General features: G+C 41.5%; 2 protein-coding genes across 3 annotated transcripts in view; one reads left to right on the top strand and one right to left on the bottom strand.

Moving 5' to 3' along the window:
• The window catches only part of LOC124257515 (lachesin-like), a 163,923-nt gene extending 153,172 nt beyond the window's left edge, over window positions 1-10,751 (top strand). The window contains exons 4-8 of one of the 2 annotated variants that reach the window (XM_046691600.1): window positions 689-838; window positions 3,776-3,904; window positions 5,825-6,115; window positions 7,585-7,767; window positions 8,301-10,751. In XM_046691600.1, coding sequence (XP_046547556.1) covers window positions 689-838; window positions 3,776-3,904; window positions 5,825-6,115; window positions 7,585-7,767; window positions 8,301-8,428 — 881 coding nt within the window. In that variant the 3' untranslated portion in view covers window positions 8,429-10,751. Of the gene's footprint in view, window positions 1-688; window positions 863-3,775; window positions 3,905-5,824; window positions 6,116-7,584; window positions 7,768-8,300 lie in introns of both variants that reach the window. The other variant, XM_046691598.1, reaches the window with a different exon arrangement.
• A 1,593-nt stretch (window positions 10,752-12,344) lies between these two features.
• On the bottom strand, window positions 12,345-22,638 carry LOC124257514 (serine-rich adhesin for platelets-like). The gene is made up of 4 exons (XM_046691597.1): window positions 21,417-22,638; window positions 20,136-20,855; window positions 19,865-19,885; window positions 12,345-12,391 (listed from the first exon to the last, which is right to left on the bottom strand). The coding sequence occupies exons 1-4, from the start codon at window positions 22,636-22,638 to the stop codon at window positions 12,345-12,347; spliced, it is 2,010 nt and encodes a 669-aa protein (XP_046547553.1).
• Window positions 22,639-23,468: the final 830 nt, after the last annotated feature.

The following is a 23,468-nucleotide window of genomic DNA, read 5'->3' as shown; positions in this document are numbered from 1 at the left end:
AATGTAATTGATTAGTGTGATGGTTAATTTAAGTAATGTTAACAATTAAAGTCAGTTTATTAAAGTTATGTTAACTGTCAAATCAACAGTAAGAAAATTAAGAATAGTTGATTGAAATATTGGTATCTGTTGGTTTGAGTAAGGGTTGATTAAATTACTTTTTCCAACGATTGATTTCAGAAATGGTTGATTGAAGCAACGGCAAATATTGTTAAAGGGATATATCACTTGATTGTTGTTTGGTATTATTGGAAGAGCCATTACAATAGAAGTAAGATACCAATACCTGTTCAAGGACTGATTCAGAAAACCTCAAATGTAATTTTAATAGTGTAACAGGAGGGGCGGTGGGGCAGCCCAGTGGTTAAAGCGTTGGCTCGTCACGCCAAAGACCCGGGTTTGAATCCCCACATAAGTACAATGTGTGAAGCCCATTTCTGGTGTCCCCCGCCGTGATGTTGCTGGAATATTGCTAAAAGCGGCGTAAAACCAAACTCAGTCAGTCAGTGTAACAGGTAAACAGAGAATGGTAGCATAAATTGATTCTGCTGATAATGACTGATTCAGGTGTGAGATTTTTGTGAGAGGAACATCCAGTGTCTCGACACAGCTGTCAAAACAAACATTTTTCACTTTGAAAGCATCTTTTAAAGCAATCGAGGTTGTGTAAAGATTGTTCTACTTTCAGTTCCTCCGAGGATTCTTGGGGCGCAGTCGGATACTGAGGTTGTGGTCAACGAAGGACTGTCGGTCAGTCTGTCGTGCAACGTGTCCGGAATTCCTCGACCAACGGTCATGTGGTACAAAAAACCCACACAGCCAGGTCAATCGAAAGATAGTGAGTTCTGCCCAGCAACAGCTAGTAAGCGTTTTTACTGTGTCCAGTTCCTGCACGTAGACGTCTAGGCTGTCCTGCACCTTGACCGGATTACCTCCCTTTGACCTTCCTTCTGACCATTCGGAACACTTCGGGATGTTCCGATCCGAATTTGTTCCAAGTGTTCTGATTGGTTGTTGAACCGACTTCCGCTACTGCTTCATGTATCAACTGGTTTGATTGGATTGGATATAACGTTGTCTTTTTCGTTGGCGGTCGAATTCTTTACTCTACGCCTGTTAATGTGCATATCCTTTGCTTTACTTGTCAGCCGGATATAGACGGTAGAGAAGGTCACACTTGTGCGGACAGTTGTTTAAATATCAATGCATATGGACATATGCTGTTTCAGACACAGGGGCGTGTCACGCTCAGAAACAGCGTTAGAAAGACATACAGGTATATAGACCCTACCCTAGTACTATATAAAAGGAAAGGGATGTAACGACGGAACCACCCCCTCCTCAATCTAAGTTAGATTTCACCACGTAAACTATTTTTAAGGCCCCGTCGAGGCCTACGGATCAAAAGCAAGATGATTGCCCTACAAAATGAGCTATAAATGGTCACAATCGGATCATTATTTCAAAAGTTATACGCCACGACTCACCGAAAACAGCTACCTCTGCAATTCCAAGCCAAAATCATGGATCACCCAAGACAGCGAAAACTCACCTATTAAATTCGTTTATTAATTCCAGCCACGTTGCCAGCACCTATGTAGGGCTAGATTCGATCGGCAGCGCCATTCCACGGGTCTAAAAACTTATTGCAACATCTACAAATCATTTCCTCGACAGTAAGTAGGCATTTTCTCCAAAGCCATCGTATATAGTACTAGGGTAGGGTCTGTATACCTATATGTCTTTCTAACGCTGTTTCTAAGCGTGACACGCCCCTGTGGTTTCAGACAGACCACGAAGAAACGTCAAAATCAGCAATGTAGAAATATCTATAGTATTACAGACTTTTCTCGGCAATTGGAGACTGGTTCTGATTTGTTCAGAAGGGACATAACACCTATCACAATCTCACTAACTGGACCTGTCTAAACCGGACGAAAAGTCCGGTTTAGACAGGCCCTACTTTATCATAATACATACTATACTACCAGACTCTAATTATTTAGTCTTCAGACTAGACTCTAATTATATAATCTTCAGACTAGACTCTAATTTAGTCTTCAGACTAGTAGCGCACATGTTGAACTAATAATACTACATATATTGTTTTGGGACAAGGAATTTACCGCACGGTGTCGTGAGACAAGAGCAGATAACTCCTAAATACCCTGTAGACAAGGACAGATAACTCCTTATTATCTTCCTTTCGTTCTGTATAACCACTCAGTTTTCTTCATTCTGTTCACATTATGTTGCAATCGTGCCTCAGTTATCTTACAGAGAACCTCCTGGCATAATATCTGCATCCCCTGCTTAGATTCATGTAGAATATTGTGTTTGGTGTAATTGAGAAATAACCAGTCAATGTCTTCTTTGGCCTTGTGATTGTGTTCAACTGGGTGCCTGTTCCCAGCAAAGCGCCATGGCGGCCGCGCATTCTCACGCAACCAGTTGTGAATGCACATATATATTCATCTGTCTAAAGTTCATAATATTTTAGCTGCATGTGTAAAAATACATCGTTTATGACAAAGGTATCTGAAGTGCGCTTAACAATATTTTAAGAAAATTTCCCTTCTTCGGGGTGTATCGTAATCTCTGTCCCAATATACACATCGCCTTTAAATCTGTAGCACCCTACGCCCCTATAGCAATCAACCAGAAGAAGACCAAGGTGGCTTGTAATTAACGTCAGTACCATCACCTTTAAAATTACACGTTAATCCGCATCTCATTCACGCTCCAGCACACTCCCCCTGCCCTCCCGTACGGCCCTGGGGGTGTTGGCATAGCCTAGTGGTTAAAGCGTTCGCTCGTCACGCCGAAGACTCGGGTTCGATTCCCCACATGTGTACAATGTGTGAAGCCCATTTCTGGTGTCCCCCGCCGTGATATTGCTGGAACATTGCTAAAAGCGGCGTAAAACTAAATTCACTCACTCACTCACATACTGAGTGAACGTACTGCTAGTGATCACTTGGCTCGATCACCGAGCCCGATTGATCCACGCCGCCGTCATGACGGGAATGTTGCTTGGTGCGGCGTTAAACAACATGCAGGCAGGATAACACATGCCACACGGCTGTACTTAAAGTTACTATCAAATCACCGGGTGTTCATGACAAACCTACACAAATAACAGGACAAACTGGGATTCGAACTCATGACCTAAATTGTGCGTAACGAACTGTGGCGCCATAGACGACTGAGCCAACTGTGCCACCTTTGTATTGGATTAATTGTCGGATATATAAATAGACGCCGTCCACTAGTGTGTTAAAGATGGTCACAGACTTCCTCGCCGTGTATTCAGCGCAGTAATTGGTATACCGTTATACCGTCGTTTACCGTTATACCATTGTCTCTCTGTCCCAGTTGATTTAACTGTGAGTCGTATACATGTAAACATGCATCACACACGGTTATAGTACCAGTCATCCTGAAGGCGGATCTAGTCGCCACAGTGCTAGGTATACCATTATGCACACCGTTATACTGTTATGTACTATTATGCCAATGTGTACCGTTATACCACCAACCCGTTATGTACACCGTTATACTGTTATGTACTATTATACCAATATGTGCCGTTATACCATCAAACCGTTATGTACACCATTATGTACCGCTTTACCGTTATGCACCATTTCACCGTTATACCCTTATGTAGCGTTGGACTGTTTTTCCATACTCACAACAAACGTGTTCGATTTCGTTTGTTGCACAAACATCGCATACGCGGGTCGGTGTCAAATGTGATATGTTTTGTCCACAGGGATCGGTTTCTCTGGAGAGGTGCTGATGATCCACAATGTCACACGCCATTGCGGAGGCAAGTACGAGTGCGTGGCCGACAACGGTGTACCTCCAGCTGTCAAACGTCAGATCAACGTGGGGGTCAAATGTAAGTACCATCATCATCATCATCATCATCATCATCATCATCATCATTATCATCATCATCTGTAGGGGAAGGTGGTAATGTGTCTGTTAAACGTCTATAGCCAGATGGGCGTTTTGGTCTGTATTCTCCCCAGGGAGCTAGCTGATAATGAAAATAGAGAGAGCTCAGATCCGACGGGTAAGGTATAGCTTGAATGAAGCGCCTTCCATCTGTTCGGAAACCTAGTGCGCTATACAAACCCATGATGTGGTGATCCCCGTGGTAGATTCAAGCCATCTCATTGGTCTGTTGGCTCCGGTAGACGGGCTACAAATAGGCCTACATAACGTCGACCCGAAGCTTCAGTTCTTCAGTCAGGCAGAGCAAGTTTGGCATAATCCGTTTGCGTATTATTGCAAGCCCGTTTTCATTAATTACGTGATTATGGAAAACAAATACACAATGTGTTCACGAGCTCTTTCTTTGTCGAATCACTGGCTCTCGTCTGTGTGAAGCCTTCCCTGTCTAGACCGGATTAGAATTGCTGTCTTCAGTAACCCATGCGTGTCGTAAGAGGCGAATAACGGGATCGGGTGGTCAGAGTCTCTGACTTGTTCTCAACATGTCATCGTACAGATTCCTTACTGCGTAGATCGATGCTCATGATGTCAATCACTAGATTGTCTGATCCAGACTGGATTATTTACAGACCGCCTCCATATAGTTGGTTAATTATTGTGTGCGGCGTTAACAAACAAATAAACAACAAACAAATAAACAAACAAACAAACAAACCACCGCGACTCCAGCTGTCTGACGTGACAAGTTGGGCATACACTTGGTCGAGCCAGAGACCGTCTAATCAGATTGTTATCTGTTGGTGGACAAGCATATTCCGCACTAACATTCACTCTACTCTTCTCGTGACAAGCGTAACAACCTACAACGCCAGGCAGAATGTTGGCAATGCAAGTTGTCACATTACGTTTTATCATTCAGAATCTTTCGCCTCACGCATGTTTCCGTAACGAGAATTCTCGGAATGAGACGATTTCGTCACCTCTCGCCCCTCACCGTTACCTCCAAGGAGATACGGCTTGTCCCGAAATCAGACGAGATGGTCACGAATGATGGGCTCAGTCTTGCCACGGTCAAAGGGAGATAACCATTCTGTCTGGGAAGATTTGTATATCTTTGAAAACAGAACGCGACTAGATGATATAAATCCAGTTTAACGAGCACAACTAGTAAATGATATTTTCAGGGGTGAATGTTTCGTAAAATATACGGGTGTTGAATTCTTATATAATCAACGTCAGTGACATTAGTTTGTAGAAGAACGCGATTAGATGATATAAATCCAGTTTAGCCCGTATGAAAATTGACATTTCAGACGGATTTTACTGAGCTGAGATTAGTCCAAAGTCCAAAGCGACGTATTTGGAACAGACCATGGCTTTATGTAAAGTAGTGAGCGAGCACATTGTATTACAAGGGACACTTTTTATATACCCATTTTGAAATTAGACTTAGCTTCATTATAAACGGTAGCTGACGTAAAAAATAATAACTTTAATACTGAAACTATTGAGGATGTAGCTACCATGGAGTCTCACCATCACTATAAAAACAAACAGGTAGGAGGGGTCGTCTCAAAAACAAAATCAGGACGGGTTGTCGCAGACGGTGCTTGGAGTCGGGCTGGGGGATAAATATATCGGCTAAGATAAGACTATCCTTTAGGGGAATTAAACTTGGGAAGTAAACGGCATGTCATAACAATTTACAAATAATATCCAGTCCTGTCGATGTTCAAGTGGTCATGCCACTTTATAATTGTATACCAGTCTATGTTTGCTATTTTCGTTGACACGTGTACTGCAGAAAGCCGTGCCATTTTTAAACAACATCACCAATGTCTGCGATGCTTTTCCGTTCCAGTCCCGCCAGAGATTCATATTCATAACAAAAGAATTGGTCAAGTTCGTGGCAAGGACACAATCCTGGAGTGTGTTGTGACCGCACACCCCCAGGGCGTGAGTGTGTGGAAGTTTGAGAACAGACAGTTACCTAAAGCCCTCCAGAAGTACCGAGTCGAGGTGTTCGAAGAAGGGAGCCACACCATTACCCTAAGTCTCCGGATCAGTAAACTAAATGAGCATGATTACGGGGAATACACGTGTGTTGCTTCTAATTCCATGGGCAGCGATTCTAAAAGAACGCTTCTCTACGGTAAGTTCTACTTGTTAGACTATGATAATCTGTTGGGGTAGCCTAGTGGTTAAAGCGTTCGCTTGTCATGCTTGAAAACCCGGATTCGATTAACCACATGGGTACAATGAGTAGTCCATATCTGATGTCCCCCGCCGTGATATTGCTGGAATATTGCTAATAGCGGCTTAAAGGTATACTCACCCACTATAAGGTCTTATTAGCAAGGTGGCGGTGGGGTAGTCTAGTGGTTAAAGCGTTGGCTCGTCACGCCGAAGACCTGGGTTCGAATCCCCACATGGGTAAAATGAGTGAAGCCCATTTCTGGTGTCCCCCGCCGTGATATTGCTGGAATATTGCTAAAAGCGGCGTAAAACCAAACTCAGTCAGTCAGTCTTATTAGTAAGACCCGTGAAGATCCGGGTTAGAATTGATCTTCAGTAACCCATGCTTGTCGTAAGAGGTGACCAACGGGATCGGGTGGTCAGGCTGGCTGACTTGTTTGGCACATGTCATCGGTTCCAGTGCCGTCCCCATGCTCATTCTGTCGATCACTGGATTGTCTGGTCTAGACTCGATTCTTAACAGACCGCTGCCATATAGCTGAAATATTGCTGGGTGCGGCGTAAAACCAAACTCACTCACCCACTCTTGTCAGCCCTCACTGAAGCTGTATAGGGGTATTACTGAAACACCTGAACCATGTATGTAATTATTGGTTCTGTGCTCTTGTCCTGTACATTTTCTGTCGTCGCTGTCCGGTAATCTTAGGGCTAATTTCGCACTGTACCTGGCTGAACTGATAATTTCACGATCAGTGCTCATGTGTCAGTTATTGTATGGGCTACGACCTCCTAAATTTGGAGGCTTTTGTGAAACGCGGTCCTGGCCAGCGTTTCACAAAAGCCTCCTAAATTTAGGAGGTCGTAGTCCATACGACCTTATTTACGACCCTCTTCCGACCTCCTTTACGACCGTTTCACAAAGACGTCGTATCCTTGTCGTACGACGGGGTCCTAAATCCATGTCGCACATTGGTTTAAGAGGTACTTTGTTGCATAGCAACGCATAAAGAGAGACCGAACGGGCACCTGCTTATCTTGTTATTCCCAAAGTATTACAGTTTGAATAGCAATGCAAACTTACGTTTATAATTGAAAAAAAAAATCTATCAATGAATTATTTTGGAGTCTCTGGCTAAATTCCATTGAAAATTAGAAGATAAAAAATTAAAAGATAAAAATAAAATAAAAAATTTCGGATTCGAACTACCGATAGCTGCGAGAGAAAAACAACACAACTATCATCGATGTTACCCCCTGGGTGCCAGAGGGACATATATGTCCTTCCTCTTCAACCCTCATTTTGAAGTCCATTAAATTCTAAATATATCACGCACACATATATACTTCACAGGTTTGAATTCTGTGGGAAATTCACTGTTTCTTGATACCACTGTTATCTCAAACGGAGCTAAATTTTCTCTGCAGAGCATATAATACCTACGAAACCACCTACTACAACTACCACGACAACGAGAGCCACAACAACGTCGTTGCGCCCCACACAAGGGAAGACAGACCAGATACCTGGCTACGATTACCCGTCAGAGAACGGCCCACCCGAGTACATACCCAGACCAACATTAAAAAAGGTCCATCCGTTACTACCGGGTAAGAAACTTGGTCTTCACATTCCACTCTTTTTGCTCACTTTTAAATGTTGATAAATACATTAAACCTCTTAAAATAATATAACGGGGCTTTGTGGTAGCCTAGTGGTTGAAGCTTTCGCTCGTCACGCCGACGACCCGGGTTCGATTCCCCTCATGGGTAAATGGGTTACCCCATTTGTGTGTCCCCCGCCGTGATATTGCTGGAATATTGCAAACAGAAGGCACAAGAAATTATTCAGTCAGTTTGATGAAAAGATATATTAATTTTGTATTGATCATAAAGACAAAATGTGTTCAGTTATCCATATTAATAGGGCGGTGGGGTAGCCTAGTGGTTAAAGCGTTCGCTCGTCACGCCTAAGACCCGGGTTCGATTCCCTACATGGGTACCATATGTGAAGTGCATTTCTGGTGTCTCCCGCCATGATATTGCTACAGTTTTTATACAAAGCGGCGTAAAACCCGACTCACTCACTCACTCTCACCATATCACTATATTTTTATCTGCAGTGATCATTTTTTTTTTCGCAGGTGGGAAGAATGACCCGATAGTCGTCGGCTCAGCCGGAAGTAAAGGGCCAGAATCCGGAGCCAGGAAAAATTCAGTTTTCAGCACAGTTTTGCTAATGTGTATATTTTCTCTGTTAAATCCCCTTTAAAAGTTCTGGAATCACAGTTACTTGTACATAATAGTACGAATATAAGAAGGATAAATGTACACCTGTTTTTACAAAAATGTGCAATATGATTCATATTAAGTCCAGTAAGTAATATGCTTATTTTACAGTTGTACTGTGAGACTAAAACATAATAATAAACATCATAATTTTTCACCTCGACGTACAGGTCCAAATATTTGCAACATTCCGCGTTTTCAGTATTCTGGTGCACAAAGGAAAGGAAAGAAGCGCACGTAAAATGACCACGACGTTGCGTACGATGGTGCGGTTGGCAGTTTCTCGTAGTCGGGGTGACGTCAGTGATAACTGGTCGTGTTTGTGTTGAAGGTGTCGCTACAGACGCTGATGCTTTAAGCAATATATTTAATGTATTTCTTCGTGTTGTGAGAGACGGATACAGGATACTATTTGCCTGAATCTATGTGTCCTTGAGATCGTGGTATCCGTTGATAGGCAAGTCATGCTTTGTGCTCGATTAAAAATAGTCTATATTCTTTCGATTGTGTTCGAAGCCAGGTTAAGATCGAAAGATCATTTTTTCAAACCCTAGCAGATAATGGTAATTGGATTATCAGGTTTACGCATGCGTGAATCCCCCCCGAATAGGCGAACTTTGAACGTGTATCGTCATATCGGGGAAGCCATACAAACAGTTTAACATAATAAACTTTTTTGAAATTTATACTTTTTAAAAGTGATCACCGCACTGAATTATCTAACAATAGCTTAGCAGAGTTGCATCCCTTGATCCTTCAAGGATCCGCTGCTTGTGGGTTCAATTCTTTGTGGATGATCCCTAATTTATCGGTACATATCCAGTTCTTTGTGTAACTGAACACAAAGTTGTGAAAAAAAATCGCGAAATCAGAGATCGCGCCAACTTTAGTCCAATCTCATCATGTATTTAAAGAAATGAGCACGTTTCTTATTGGACTTCTATTTGTTTGCATTCTAAGATGTATATTTCTTCTGCACACAACATACAACTTGTCTAATTCAGTGTCTTGGTTTGACATGTTTTTCAGGAACATGTATGATACGACAAGCGTGTCACTTATAAAGAGTCAATTCTGGGAGAGCACTTTACATATCTTACTTGTTGTCTTGTAATCTCAACACGTGCGTGTGTTAAACACAGAGTTCCATTGTGAACATGTGGGGTGGGGTGGGGGGAGTGTAATGGAACATAACATAGGAAAGTCCAACGCGGTGTGTCTACAGATTTCTTTTAGTTAGAACTAGGCAGTGTTTGTTGAAATGACAGTTCTGCCAACCTACAATCGGATATGTTATCATTTCCACTTACACCCGATCGAGGCTTGTGCATGGTGGACTTTGGCGGAGCTACTGGTCTTTGATATCGTGGGGTGGGGTGGGTGGGGGTGTTTTAGCCTAATGCAGGGCCCGCACAGGCCTGGATAACTCATGGAATTTCGGGCTTTCTGGAAAAGTCATGGAAAATTGAAATAAATGTCGTATTCATGGACAAAGCATGGAATATTTATATATTGACCGGTAAATATTGACTAAGTGGTTAAAGCATTCGCTCGTCACCGAAGACCCGGGTTCGATTCCTCACATGGGTACAATGTGTGAAGCCCATTTCTGGTGTTCCTCCGCCGTGATAATGCTGGAATATTGCGTAAAGCCATACTCACTCACTCACTCACTGGTTATCGTAGATCATTGAGGGTGAAGATAGATTTCAGTGTTGGATGTGGGTAAAATGGGCGGAATGACGTTAGTAGGCTGTCAATCGTTTAGACCTTATTAGATTATTGCAACGGGCTGCTTGTAGGTCTTAACATAGCTCAGCATAAAAGACTGCAGAAAGTACAGAATACGGCCTCCCGCATAATTTCGTTACAGTCAAAATCATGTCGCATTACTCCAGTCCTCAAATCACTTCATTGGCTTCCAATTGAATAACGTATCAACTTTAAAGTTCTCTGTACTGTCTACAAATGCCTCCACAACCAAGCCCCATCCTATCTCACTGACTTGATCGCTGTATACACACCAGCCAAAACTCTTCGATCTCAGAACCAGCTCCTACTTACTGTACCAACTTTCCGACTTTCCTCATTTGGTAAACGATCGTTCTTTCATGCAGCCCCAAGACTATGGAATTCATTGCCAGTCCACTTCAAAGACTCTGATTCTCTGACAGCTTTCAAATCACAACTTAAGAAATACCTTTTCTCCTCTGTATATAACTGACTCTCTCCCTCTTCCCCCTGCGCTTTGAGCATGCACTAGTGTGTTGATTATAGCGCATAACAAATGTCCATTATTATTATTATTTTATTTAGACCTTCGTAAGTTTGGCTTTAGTTTCGATAGCCTGGTATTCCGACCATCGGAGATAGTATGTTTGAAGTCATGGCCATGGCTGCCGTTATCAGCTTTTGACTTTGCACCACCTTATCATCTTGTCACTTTCGTGTTAAATAAACACCATTGTATCTATTTTCGTCTCGGCAAAGTCAATGCTGCAGAGAATCACGATTATTGTGGTCACCATGGTAACTACCATGACTTGTGGATTTCAACTTATTTTAGTCTCAGTGCTGTCTGTCAGAGCAGCAGCAAGTACCATTACCACGTGACCCAAAACTGAACAGCATTTTTAAAGAATCACGTGTATTGAGAGCACAGCAAAAACAACAAACAAACAAGTGCCGAACCCTGCCACAGACTGTAACAACAGGGTGAGGTAGTAGCTTTTGATTAGGTCGATGACGCGAAACGACCTTGATCTCGGTTCATTATCAGTTTCCATGGTTCAATGTTGATTGCGCCTACATGTGAGTTTTCTGGTGATGTGTGTAAAGTTTCAGGCAAGAACGACGGTACCAAATTTTGAGGCTGGGTGTGATCACATGGGGGTTTAAGTTTTGTTTGCGATATCCATGGTAACCTGCTAGCTGTGCGGTATGTTACACAGTGAGTTGATAACGGTAGGCGCGAAGACGTATCTGAGTACAAGTACTGATCACCAGCCCTCTTGCTCTAGAAGGACTCAGAAGATCTCGAACGAGGTATTCTGTTCCCAAGTAGCACGAATACAATCCAGACAACAACTTAGTGATACAGTCTCACAATATTGATTAAGATCCAGATCATCCGTTTGTAAAACCTTTATTCGTAACCTTCAAATCAGACGAACAGACCAAAACATGACGAACGCCTACAAGATTGAATGAGTTAAATGATAAGTTTTGTCACAATTGAATGTTTGTTGCACAAGTATAAGCACATTACTTTAATATTGATGAAAATATATGTGCCGATATTTGAATTTGCATATGTGACTATTTGATTTATAATGATAGCTACTCCTCAACCTTCTGATTGTGTTCAAATGATGAATTTGATACTCACTTTTAGCAGTGGTCACTCGTGAACCCCGCCTTCCAAATACGTTTCATTCAAAGATGTTCTTTCGCGTCTCGAAGTCATTTGTTTATACAATCCCCTCTACTGACTCAGTTTTCAGCCTTGTTCGTTCCACAGAGCGGTGTTATTAATACGTATGTGTTAAGTGTATAATTTAAGGGTTATCCATGAGGTATAACGGACTAATTTCGTCACCACTGTTCTTTTTGTCTGTCGTATGTAGGGTGTTCCAAGACCATAGTACACGGATACCCACGGGTGACTGAAGCCTACATTTTTTTGTATATCTCTAGGTTTATATATCTATGTGAAACATATACCCTTCTTGGTGTTGAGAGTATCGCGCGTCTTTTTAGACGTATTATAATTCCACCATCTGCAGGGAAATGGGATATCGTCGTTTAACGTGGGAGTAGAGTGTGGGCGAGATTTCAACACATTTGCTGCCCTTGGTGGTCAATAGGACATAAAACTCCCTTTAACATGTGCTCAATTGTCAGAAATGATCTTGGTGCTTCGAAGCAGAGACTCCTGCGATAAGAACTAGCAATTAGTTCGAGATCCTGACACAGAAGAACATTGACTCGTTTAATCAAATTATTGCAAATGAATTTTCCTGATATGACTTTATGATTGTGGTAGATGTATAGTGATGCTGTACAAAGGCGACCTGTATATATGATATTCAATTACAATTCTATATTGATGTTTCTGTAAACTTACACTGAACCTCGTTAATCCGGACTGTTCAGTTCAAACCACTCGGAATACAATTTAGGATCATGGATCATGGATTCTGATCTCCTTTGTACATATTGTCGCTGTCTGTATTAATCCTCTAAACGAAAGTCGGGACGTCCGGATTAGCCAGGTTCTGATGTGTATGTTTCAGAGTGTTTAAAGATTTCTGGCTTTAATATTCAGAGTATAGTCTTCAACGTGTACAATGTTTAGTTTTTAGCTACGAATAAAAGGTGTCTGTATGTTCCACAAGTGGTATAGATTTGTATCCGTCACTCGTATTATATCTGGTTACTATCGTTCATGTAAAATAGACCTGTTTTCTTAATCTTAGAGATTCTATGTACATTGTTTATTTTGGTATTTGTCGATTACTTAATATGGCGAACATGATGTTGTAAAAATCAGGAAGAACTTTGCCAAATTGATCAATTTCAGCTTGCATTTCAATGTACATGTTATTCACTCATCGATCGTATTGTAAATAAATGCATTTATCGTTTGTTATGGATTTTGTGTTCTGGAAAACTTCCGTCATTATTTCAGAGAAGTACAGCCATATTATATCATGGATTTGGTGTTTTACGCCGCAGTCAGCTGAAATTTGGTTACATCAGGGAGGTCGGACCAGGCCAACACAAGCAGCCGAACTAAGATATCAGTTGATAACAAATGAAGTTGAGCAAAATGATCAATAGATAACACATGCAGTTGAGTTAAAGTATCAATAGATAACACATGTGGCTGAGTTAAAGTATCAATAGATAACACATGCGGCTGAGTTAAAGTATCAATAGATAACACATGCAGTCGAGTTAAAGTATCAATAGTTAACACATGCGGCTGAGTTAAAGTATCAATAGATAACACATGTGGCTGAGTTAAAGTATCAATAGATAACACATGCGGTCGAGTTAAAGTATCAATAGATAACACATGCGGCTGAGTTAAAGTATCAATAGATAACACATGCGGTCGAGTTAAAGTATCAATAGATAACACATGCGGCTGAGTTAAAGTATCAATAGATAACACATGCAGATGAGTTAAAGTATCAGTGTAAAGCACATGCAGATGAGTAAAAGTATCAATAGATAACACATGCGGCTGAGTTAAAGTATCAATAGATAACACATGCAGATGAGTTAAAGTATCAGTGGAAAACACATGCGGTTGAGTTAAAGTATCAATAGATAACACATGCAGTTGAGTTAAAGTATCAATAGATAACACATGCGGCTGGGTTGAAGTATCAATAGATAACACATGCAGTTGAGTAAGAGTATCGATAGATAACACATGCAGATGAGTTAAAGTATCAATTGATAACACATGAGGCTGAGTTCAAGTTTCAATAGATAACACATGCAGTTGAGTAAGAATATCGATAGATAACACATGCAGATGAGTTAAAGTATCAATTAATAACACATGCGGCTGAGTTAAAGTATCAATAGATGACATGCAGATGAGATAAAGTATCAATAGATAACACATGCAGATGAGAAAAAGTATCAATAGATAACACATGCAGTCGAGTTAAAGTATCAATAGATAACACATGCATATGAGTTAAAGTATCAATAGATAACACATGCGGCTGAGTTAAAGTATCAATAGATAACACATGCAGCTGAGTTAAAGTATCAATAGATAACACATGCAGATGAGTTAAAGTATCAATAGATAACACATGCGGCTGAGTTAAAGTATCAATAGATAACACATGCAGATGAGTTAAAGTATCAGTGGAAAACACATGCAGTTGAGTTAAAGTATCAATAGATAACACATGCAGTCGAGTTAAAGCATCAATAGATAACACATGCAGTTGAGTTAAAGTATCAATAGATAGCACATGCGGTTGAGTTAAAGTATCAATAGATAACACATGCAGTTGAGTTAAAGTATCAATAGATAACACATGCGGCTGGGTTGAAGTATCAATAGATAACACATGCAGTTGAGTAAGAGTATCGATAGATAACACATGCAGATGAGTTAAAGTATCAATTGATAACACATGAGGCTGAGTTCAAGTTTCAATAGATAACACATGCAGTTGAGTAAGAGTATCGATAGATAACACATGCAGATGAGTTAAAGTATCAATTAATAACACATGCGGCTGAGTTAAAGTATCAATAGATAACATGCAGATGAGATAAAGTATCAATAGATAACACATGCAGATGAGAAAAAGTATCAATAGATAACACATGCAGGTGAGTTAAAGTATCAATAGATAACACATGCAGTTGAGTTAAAGTATCAATAGATAACACATGCATATGAGTTAAAGTATCAATAGATAACACATGTGGCTGAGTTGAAGTATCAATAGATAACACGTGCAGATGAGTTAAAGTATCAATAGATAACATGCAGCTGATTTAAAGTATCAATAGATAACACATGCAGCTGTGCATAGGAAAACAAAACATAGACAACTATGATGCTCGTTCAGTAAGAAAACAGAAATTACAATAGAAAAAGAAATATTAAAACGATTTAAAAGCGATACATACATTTGGTTCATGTATCCTGAACAACATTAGAAACGCACCGCACTAAATTAAACCGACGATGCTCAGATATCATGGGTACATTTCATTCTGACGGGGATATTTCGTATTATATGGGTGGTGCGTTTCTAATGTTGTTCAGTATATTCTACCTGATGCTTTTGCCTTATACATTCCTGCTGCAGTCACGTACCCCAGTATTGCCAATAAATGGGACCATATAGGATCTTGGAGCCTAATATTGCAACAAGGAAAAATGTATCACTTGTTTTCTGACGTCAGAGAAACTGGCCAATACGATGATCGCTTTAGTACTGTTGTGATTATGGCATGTCTACCAGCCTGTAAAACGGAGTTATGTCCCTTATATCTAATGACGTCATTACGTGCACGCAACGCCTCGCCCCATGGGTAAAGATTCAGGAGAAATTTTTCTACCTTTTTTACATGGCGGATGCAACTAAAGCAAGAGATGGAACTCAAACAGCACACTATAGAGACAGCAAAGTAGCTGTGTTGTTCTTTTCAAATCAGAAAAACAATTCTCCGCTGATCGAGAAGGAAGTTTCATCCTCAATTTTTGTGTTTGTCAGAAACGTTACAAGTACATTCGTGACTAGAGGAGATAGACGTGAAAAACGTCAAACTCATTTCGGAGACGTATCATTTTAGTTAAGAAATACAGTTCGCTCTACCACCATGTATAGTGTAATAAAGCACACTTTCGCCCTGAACTATTATAGTTAAAGTACGAGAAGTCATTTGGGAAATGACTTCAAATGAGACACTTCAAGGAGAAAAAAGCTATTGCAATAGTATTGCAATAGTTGGTTGCAATAGACTATCACTATCGCAATAGTTGTTTCCCCCTCAATAATCACCACGACTGCCTTGTGACCTTCACATCTGAAAACGCCACAGCAATGTAGTAACCATGGTAACACAATTTGCAAAACAATTTTAATAATCGGCGTTTCGACGATTTTGGGTGAGTCATTGAAACATATCCAAGACTGAATTTTCACTTCACAAAACAATACCACACGTTGTCACAGTATACTTGGAAACCTCTGAAGTGTCTGATACTGTGTGTGGTTGTTTCTGCAGATTTCCAGTCTACGTAAATGGCTACTGTGAAATACACAAGAGCGGTACATATGCTGATATAAAACCATAGTGAGTGAGTGAGTTTAGTTTTACGCCGCACTCGGCATTATTCCAGCTATATGGCGGCCATATAGAACCATAACAAAGTAAGTGAGTGAGTATGATTTTACGCCGCTTTTAGCAACATTTTAGCAATATCACAAAGATATAAATACAAGATTCCACTCACGGTGTTTCCATTAGTTACTCAAGAGTGGTTTTATGTTCCACCAATATTCCATCTCAATGACGTCAGACTGTACATAATCGTCCATGGGCCTGGCAAACAAGTGAGTGAAAGCATGAGCACATACCTAATTTAACCAGATGTGATGGCACCAGGCAGGTTACTGATGAATAATGTGATCCCAGAACCTACACGGGTCCGACGCGTTAGAACAAACGTTTTAGCAGAGTCACAACATCCCCGCAGAACAACAACGCAACAACTGTTGACAACATAGCTATGCCTACATAACCAACGTTCTGTGCAGTTGGCCTGTGATCTTGGGCGCTGGTTTTGCTTCTGATATAAGACGACAGACGCTGATGGGAGAGACTCAGGTTCTTCTTCGTCGCCATCAGCATCTGCTGGAACTCCATGCTTGTCACGTTCAGGGACATCAACATCCTCTGTGCACAGTGACACCGCCGATGCTGGGAACGTTTCGTCGTTTTCAGCACCCCAGTAGTGGGTATTACTTGGGTTGTGGGGGCCGTACTCGGTCCTGCCAAAGAAAGAGAAATGATTGATTCAGTTTGTATGTTGTTTTACGCCGCACTCGGCAGTTTTCCAACGAACGAGCGGCAGTCTGCAAATAATCGAGTCCGGACCAGCCAATCAAGTGACCGACATCATGAGCATCGAACTTCACAATAAAGAAACGATGACAACCAAGTCAGGGAAACTGCGCTTCCAACCCCATCAGACGCCTCTTACGACAAGCGTAACAATATTTCAAGATATTGCTTCGTAGCTCAATTGTGGAAGGGAAGCCACCAGTTCCAGTACGTATGGTCACTGAGCACTGTATGATGTTTAAAACTAATGTTGACGATCGGGATTCGAACCCAAGAGCAGCTGATCCTACTATAAATAGGGGATACAACGTTTGTGGTTAGGTTTCAGTTACGACACAGGTGTGTTGCAAATAATTACTAGGTAGGCTCGGAGTTGATTGCAATCTTGAATAAAATTATTTAAACCATCGAGAATATTCCAGTCTTATAACAAAATATCTGAAAACGTTTTGACGTTTGAAGTGCCCAGCGTAAGCCATTATTATCTCACATGACATTAAGACCGGCAAGTGAAGATCACTTTTCACCCTGGATCCCCAGCCTAAGCCTATTTTGGAAGCATGGGCACTGCTGTTACTGGGTAATGTTTCCACTTTATTGCCATGACAACTGCTATTTTAGCCATTTTATGCTGCCATTGACTGGTAGTGAGTGAGTGAGTGAGTTTGGTTTTACGCCGCTTTTAGCAATATTCCAGCAATATCACGGCGGGGGACACCAGAAATGAGCTTCACACAATGTACCCATGTGGGGATTCCAACCCGGGTCTTCGGCGTGACGAGCGAACGCTTTAACCACTAGGCTACCCCACCGCCCCCCATTGACTGATAACAACCGCTGTATCAAGCATAGAAAATACATTGCAGTAATTTGTATGAATTTGTACACCGTCTGTGTTTAGAATACAATTATTACTTGTAAAGCAATTGTTTGTTCTTTTTACTATTACACTCAATTACGTACAGATGTCTGGGTTAAGTAATCATTTCAATTTGAAAAGGCCATCCAACTATAATCGTCACGTTACGTCACTGGCCACATCTTATTACTCAGTGTGGACGAACAGATGGCATACCTGTTTCGGATGATACTGACGAGGTGGTGATTGATCCGATATTAGGAGAGGTTACCAACTCCAGTTCATATGCTGTCCCGCTGGAAGTGACAAGACGGCTTAGATTATCTGAGGTGGTCGACTGGCTAGAAAACCAAAGGCTCGGGGCGTTATACGGCGAATAGGAAACATTCAGGAAGAGAGCAGCTGGATGAGACAAAGATGCGGTAGAGTCTGGACTCTGTGTAGCATCAGCTGCAGGAGTTCCATCTGCTGGCGGCGATGCTGTTGACGATGATGGTGCTGTACCAGAGGATTCAAGGCTTTCATGAGTAGATAGCGCAAATCTTGAAGAAATGGCAGTTGAACCTATTGGTGTTGCAGATTCTGCTCCTGAGTCAGAATTAACTGGTGAGGATGTTGATGGTGACACAGAAGATGAATCAACCGCTGAAGTTGTGTCCAGAACAGCGCTCGAGAATACAAGGACGTCGCTTGCAGAAACAGCCGATGATGATGAAGAGGATGTAGTCGGTGACGTCGCCTCGGTAGTAGTAATCTCGATTGTGTCTGAAGTTGTAAGACTGGCATCAGCAGCAGAAGAAGATAAGGAGGAAGGCCATGGTGTTGCCGTATCCATGGCAATCGCCTGACCTGTGTCAAGGCTGCTTTCAGGATGTACAACGACGAAAGATGAATCGTCAGCTGCAGTTGTATACGTCAAAGGGTCTGTTCCTGAATCTGTAACGGACGTTGACGAAGATGTTGACAAAGACATTGACGAAGCAGCAGAAGACAATGTTGACGCAGCAAGGCTTTCCGTCTCAGTAAGTGGAGATGCTGCAGTTACAGATGTCGTTGTAGTATCTAGAATATAGCATGATGACACAGTAAACTACCATATACCACACATTTTATTTTGTTATACCTGTAGATCGTTAGGCGCATTTCTATTAAAACATACATCAAAAGATCATTGCCCCCAAACAGTTAGTTATGCTCGTTAGTTCGTCGTAAGTGTGTTCGTTAATAAATACAGATGTCCTCAGAGAGAAAACAATAAAATATTAAGTATATTAATTAACACATTAATATATTGAGATATTGCTTCGTAGCTCAATTGTGGAAGGGAAGCCACCAGTTCCAGTACGTATGGTCACTGAGCACTGTATGATGTTTAAAACTAATGTTGACGATCGGGATTCGAACCCAAGAGCAGCTGATCCTGCCATAAATAGGGTATACAACGTTTGTGGTTAGGTTTCAGTTACGACACAGGTGTGTTGCAAATAATTACTAGGTAGGCTCGGAGTTGATTGCAATCTTGAATATGTATAATTAAACCATCGAGAATATTCCAGTCTTATAACAAAATATCTGAAAACGTTTTGACGTATGAAGTGCCCAGCGTAAGCTATAATGATCTCACATGACATTAAGACCGGCAAGTGAAGATCACTTTTCACCCGTGAAGATCACTTTTCAGCCTAAGCCTATTTTGGAAGCATGGGCACTGCTGTTCCTGGGCAATGCTTCCACTTTATTGCCATGACAACTGCTATTTTAGCCATTTTATGCTGCCATTGACTGGTAGTGAGTGAGTGAGTGAGTTTGGTTTTACGCCGCTTTTAGCAATATTCCAGCAATATCACGGCGGGGGACACCAGAAATGAGCTTCACACAATGTACCCATGTGGGGATTCCAACCCGGGTCTTCGGCGTGACGAGCGAACGCTTTAACCACTAGGCTACCCCACCGCCCCCCATTGACTGATAACACACGCTGTATCAAGCATAGAAAATACATTGCAGTAATTTGTATGAATTTGTACACCGTCTGTGTTTAGAATACAATTATTACTTGTAAAGCAATTGTTTGTTCTTTTTACTATTACACTCAATTACGTACAGATGTCTGGGTTAAGTAATCATTTCAATTTGAAAAGGCCATCCAACTATAATCGTCACGTTACGTCATTGGCCATATCTTATTACTCGTGTGGACGAACAGATGACATACCTGTTTCGGATGATACTGACGAGGGTGTGATTGATCCGATATTAGGAGAGGTTACCAACTCCAGTTCATATGCTGTCCCGCTGGAAATGACAAGACGGCTTAGATTATCTGAGGTGGTCGACTGGCTAGAAAACCAAAGGCTCGGGGCGTTATACGGCGAATAGGAAACATCCAGGAAGAGAGCAGCTGGATGAGACAAAGATGCGGTAGAGTCTGGACTCTGTGTAGCATCAGCTGCAGGAGTTCCATCTGCTGGCGGCGATGCTGTTGACGATGATGGTGCTGTACCAGAGGATTCAAGGCTTTCATGAGTAGATAGCGCATTGGTTGAAGAAATGGCAGTTGAACCTATTGGTGTTGCAGATTCTGCTCCTGAGTCAGAATTAACTGGTGAGGATGTTGATGGTGACACAGAAGATGAATCAACCGCTGAAGTTGTGTCCAGAACAGCGCTCGAGAATACAAGGACGTCGCTTGCAGAAACAGCCGATGATGATGAAGAGGATGTAGTCGGTGACGTCGCCTCGGTAGTAGTAATCTCGATTGTGTCTGAAGTTGTAAGACTGGCATCAGCAGCAGAAGAAGATAAGGAGGAAGGCCATGGTGTTGCCGTATCCATGGCAATCGCCTGACCTGTGTCAAGGCTGCTTTCAGGATGTACAACGACGAAAGATGAATCGTCAGCTGCAGTTGTATACGTCAAAGGGTCTGTTCCTGAATCTGTAACGGACGTTGACGAAGATGTTGACAAAGACATTGACGAAGCAGCAGAAGACAATGTTGACGCAGCAAGGCTTTCCGTCTCAGTAAGTGGAGATGCTGCAGTTACAGATGTCGTTGTAGTATCTAGAATATAGCATGATGACACAGTAAACTACCATATACCACACATTTTATTTTGTTATACCTGTAGATCGTTAGGCGCATTTCTACTAAAACATACATCAAAAGATCATTGCCCCCAAACAGTTAGTTATGCTCGTTAGTTCGTCGTAATTGAGTTCGTTAATAAATACAGATGTCCTCAGAGAGAAAACAATAAAATATTAAGTATATTATTTAACACATTAATATGCTGGTTGTCTTCATGTATAAGTTGTCCAGTGACTTATGTCAAATGCGAGTATTCGGACAATGTCGGATGGGCATTTGGGAGGCCAAGAGGTCAAAGCGTTCAATCAAATTCGATAGCTCAGTCCAGCATTGCTTTCGTATAATTTCAATCCGCCTTTACAGAGCTGGTTTAATGGCGTTAAATAAAATTCATATTGTCGTTCTTACCTGTTGTTTGGTCAGGGATCGAGCTCAAAGCTTGATAACTTATGCCTTGCCCTTGACGGTACCCATAAACTACAACATCGAACACAGCTGAGAAATTGGTGCTCTGTATGACGTGTATGCCTTCACTGACAGCAAACCTAAACAGGCTTTCAACTCCTTCCAGAAACATTTCAGATGTAAAAGCAATGATGTTGCCATCGAACAATAATGTTGAATTATCTGCAGTGTTGATGAGGATATTAACATAAGTCTCAAATTCGTCAGCGGCTATAATATAAAACTTTGGGGAATAATATTCCACCGCCCGCAGGACCATCATTGCTGACCCTCCACTGCTGTTCACCGAGTAACTCTTGCTGAACTGGACAACAAGTATAGGCTTGGTACTTCTGATGTCATCGCCTTCGGAAACCATTTCCCATTCCAGCACATCCCCTGATTGGAGATTGAATATATTCCCATCACTGACCCTCTCTATGGTGGTGTTTCTATATGCCGCCACAGCTCGGAGGACAGTTCCGCTTGTACGTCCAAGGAGAGGTGCTCCTAAATAACGGTATCCCCAAAGATCTACAGAAGGTAACTGTTCCAGGATATTATCACAAAAGATCTCTCCAAGAGGAATGGCAGCGCACACGATGCCAGCAAACACAGTTACAGGACCGTTGCTTCTGATCACAGTTCCTGTCAAATCCCGTTTGGATTCTAGTTGGAGGACTTGCAGTTTTTGAAGGGTAAGTTCCAGTGTGTCGCCATCAAAATAATCATTATTTCGGAATCTGACACTGTCATCCGTTTTGACATTTATAGAAACCGTAATGTTGTCTTCCGAAGACGCAATGGCAAAGTATACAAAAGAAGAACCACTTTGGTCATATGTAACGATGATGAAGCTGGGATCTTCGAGAACAGGAACAGGAATAGCCGAATATCCACCTGCCGACGCGGGATGTTTATCCTGTCCGTAGATGATAGAAACGGCAAAGTCGTCATCGGATGAAATACGGACCCCCTTCGTCTGCAGGTCGAATAGATTTATCTGGAGGTAGTAGAGGGTTCGAGACACGGCTCCCTTATAATGTCCTGTGACTCCTAAATTCAAAATGCTTCCCCCTGGTGGATGATGTGGGGTCTCGATCGTCACTGTCGCCCCTGGTTTGCCGACGATGTGAATTGTATATTGGTCTCCATTGGTGTCGAGTTGACTGGGAAAGGTTACCATGTACACCGTGCTTCCATGAACTGTGCTTGCTGAAAACATATACGCATTCGTAAGCTTCGGGTACATTATTTTATGTGTTCATCGGATGTACCATATATTTTTGTCCTTCTGACAAACATTTAATGAAGTTTTCTTTATTTGTAAAATGGAAATAAACCATATAATGCTGTACATATATATATATATATATATATATATATATATATATATATATATATCTGTTCTGTACATTTTGCAAGTTCATTTGATAGAACCTTTTAGAAAAGATGATATTATTTTCGGAGGTAATACTTTGATATGTGCTCTCGATCAGATGTGTGTTGCTTCTGGTAAAATACGCGGGTTGGTACATCATATCATTTCAAACTAATGTTAACATCTTTTACCGATTAAAGTGAGTGAGTGAGTTTAGTTTTACGCCGCACTCAGCAATATTCCAGCTATACGGCGGCGGTCTGTAAATAATCGAGCCTGGACCAGACAATCCAGTGATCAACAGCATGAGCATCGATCTGCGCAATTTGGAACCTATGACATGTGTCAACCAAGTTAGCAAGCCTGACCTCCCGATCCCGTTAGTCACCTCTTACGACAAGCATGGGTTACTGAAGGCACATTCTAACCCGGACCTTCACGGGTTATTACCGATTAACAATACGCCAGCAATGTTATTCTGCTAAGAAAATAACAATGCCGTTCAAGGTTCAAATGACCAATGATGATGTGGGTCAGAAATGATCTTTGATAAATAACCCATAACACGTCACAATTTAATTCTGGAAACGCTCTCCGCACTGTGGCCTGTTTCTGACAAAGGATTTGACAAAATT

Source organism: Haliotis rubra, unplaced genomic scaffold (assembly GCF_003918875.1).
Source record: "Haliotis rubra isolate DU_JTF1 unplaced genomic scaffold, ASM391887v1 Scf663, whole genome shotgun sequence".
NCBI classification, from domain to species: domain Eukaryota; kingdom Metazoa; phylum Mollusca; class Gastropoda; order Lepetellida; family Haliotidae; genus Haliotis; species Haliotis rubra.
The sequence above is the reverse complement of the archived record's forward strand: the minus strand, read 5'-3'. Positions and strand labels throughout refer to the sequence as shown.

Bases quoted from the DNA above. Each gene is read 5' to 3' on its own strand.
- LOC124257514 (XM_046691597.1), bottom strand. From the start codon at position 22,638: ATGGTAACCTTTCCCAGTCAACTCGACACCAATGGAGACCAATATACA. The intron at 20,856-21,416 runs GTAAGAACGACA...CGTCCGTTACAG, and splicing joins GATCCCTGACCAAACAACAG to ATTCAGGAACAGACCCTTTG. The intron at 12,392-19,864 runs GCCTAGTGGTTA...ACTAATTGCTAG, and splicing joins CAATGGGGGGCGGTGGGGTA to TTCTTATCGCAGGAGTCTCT.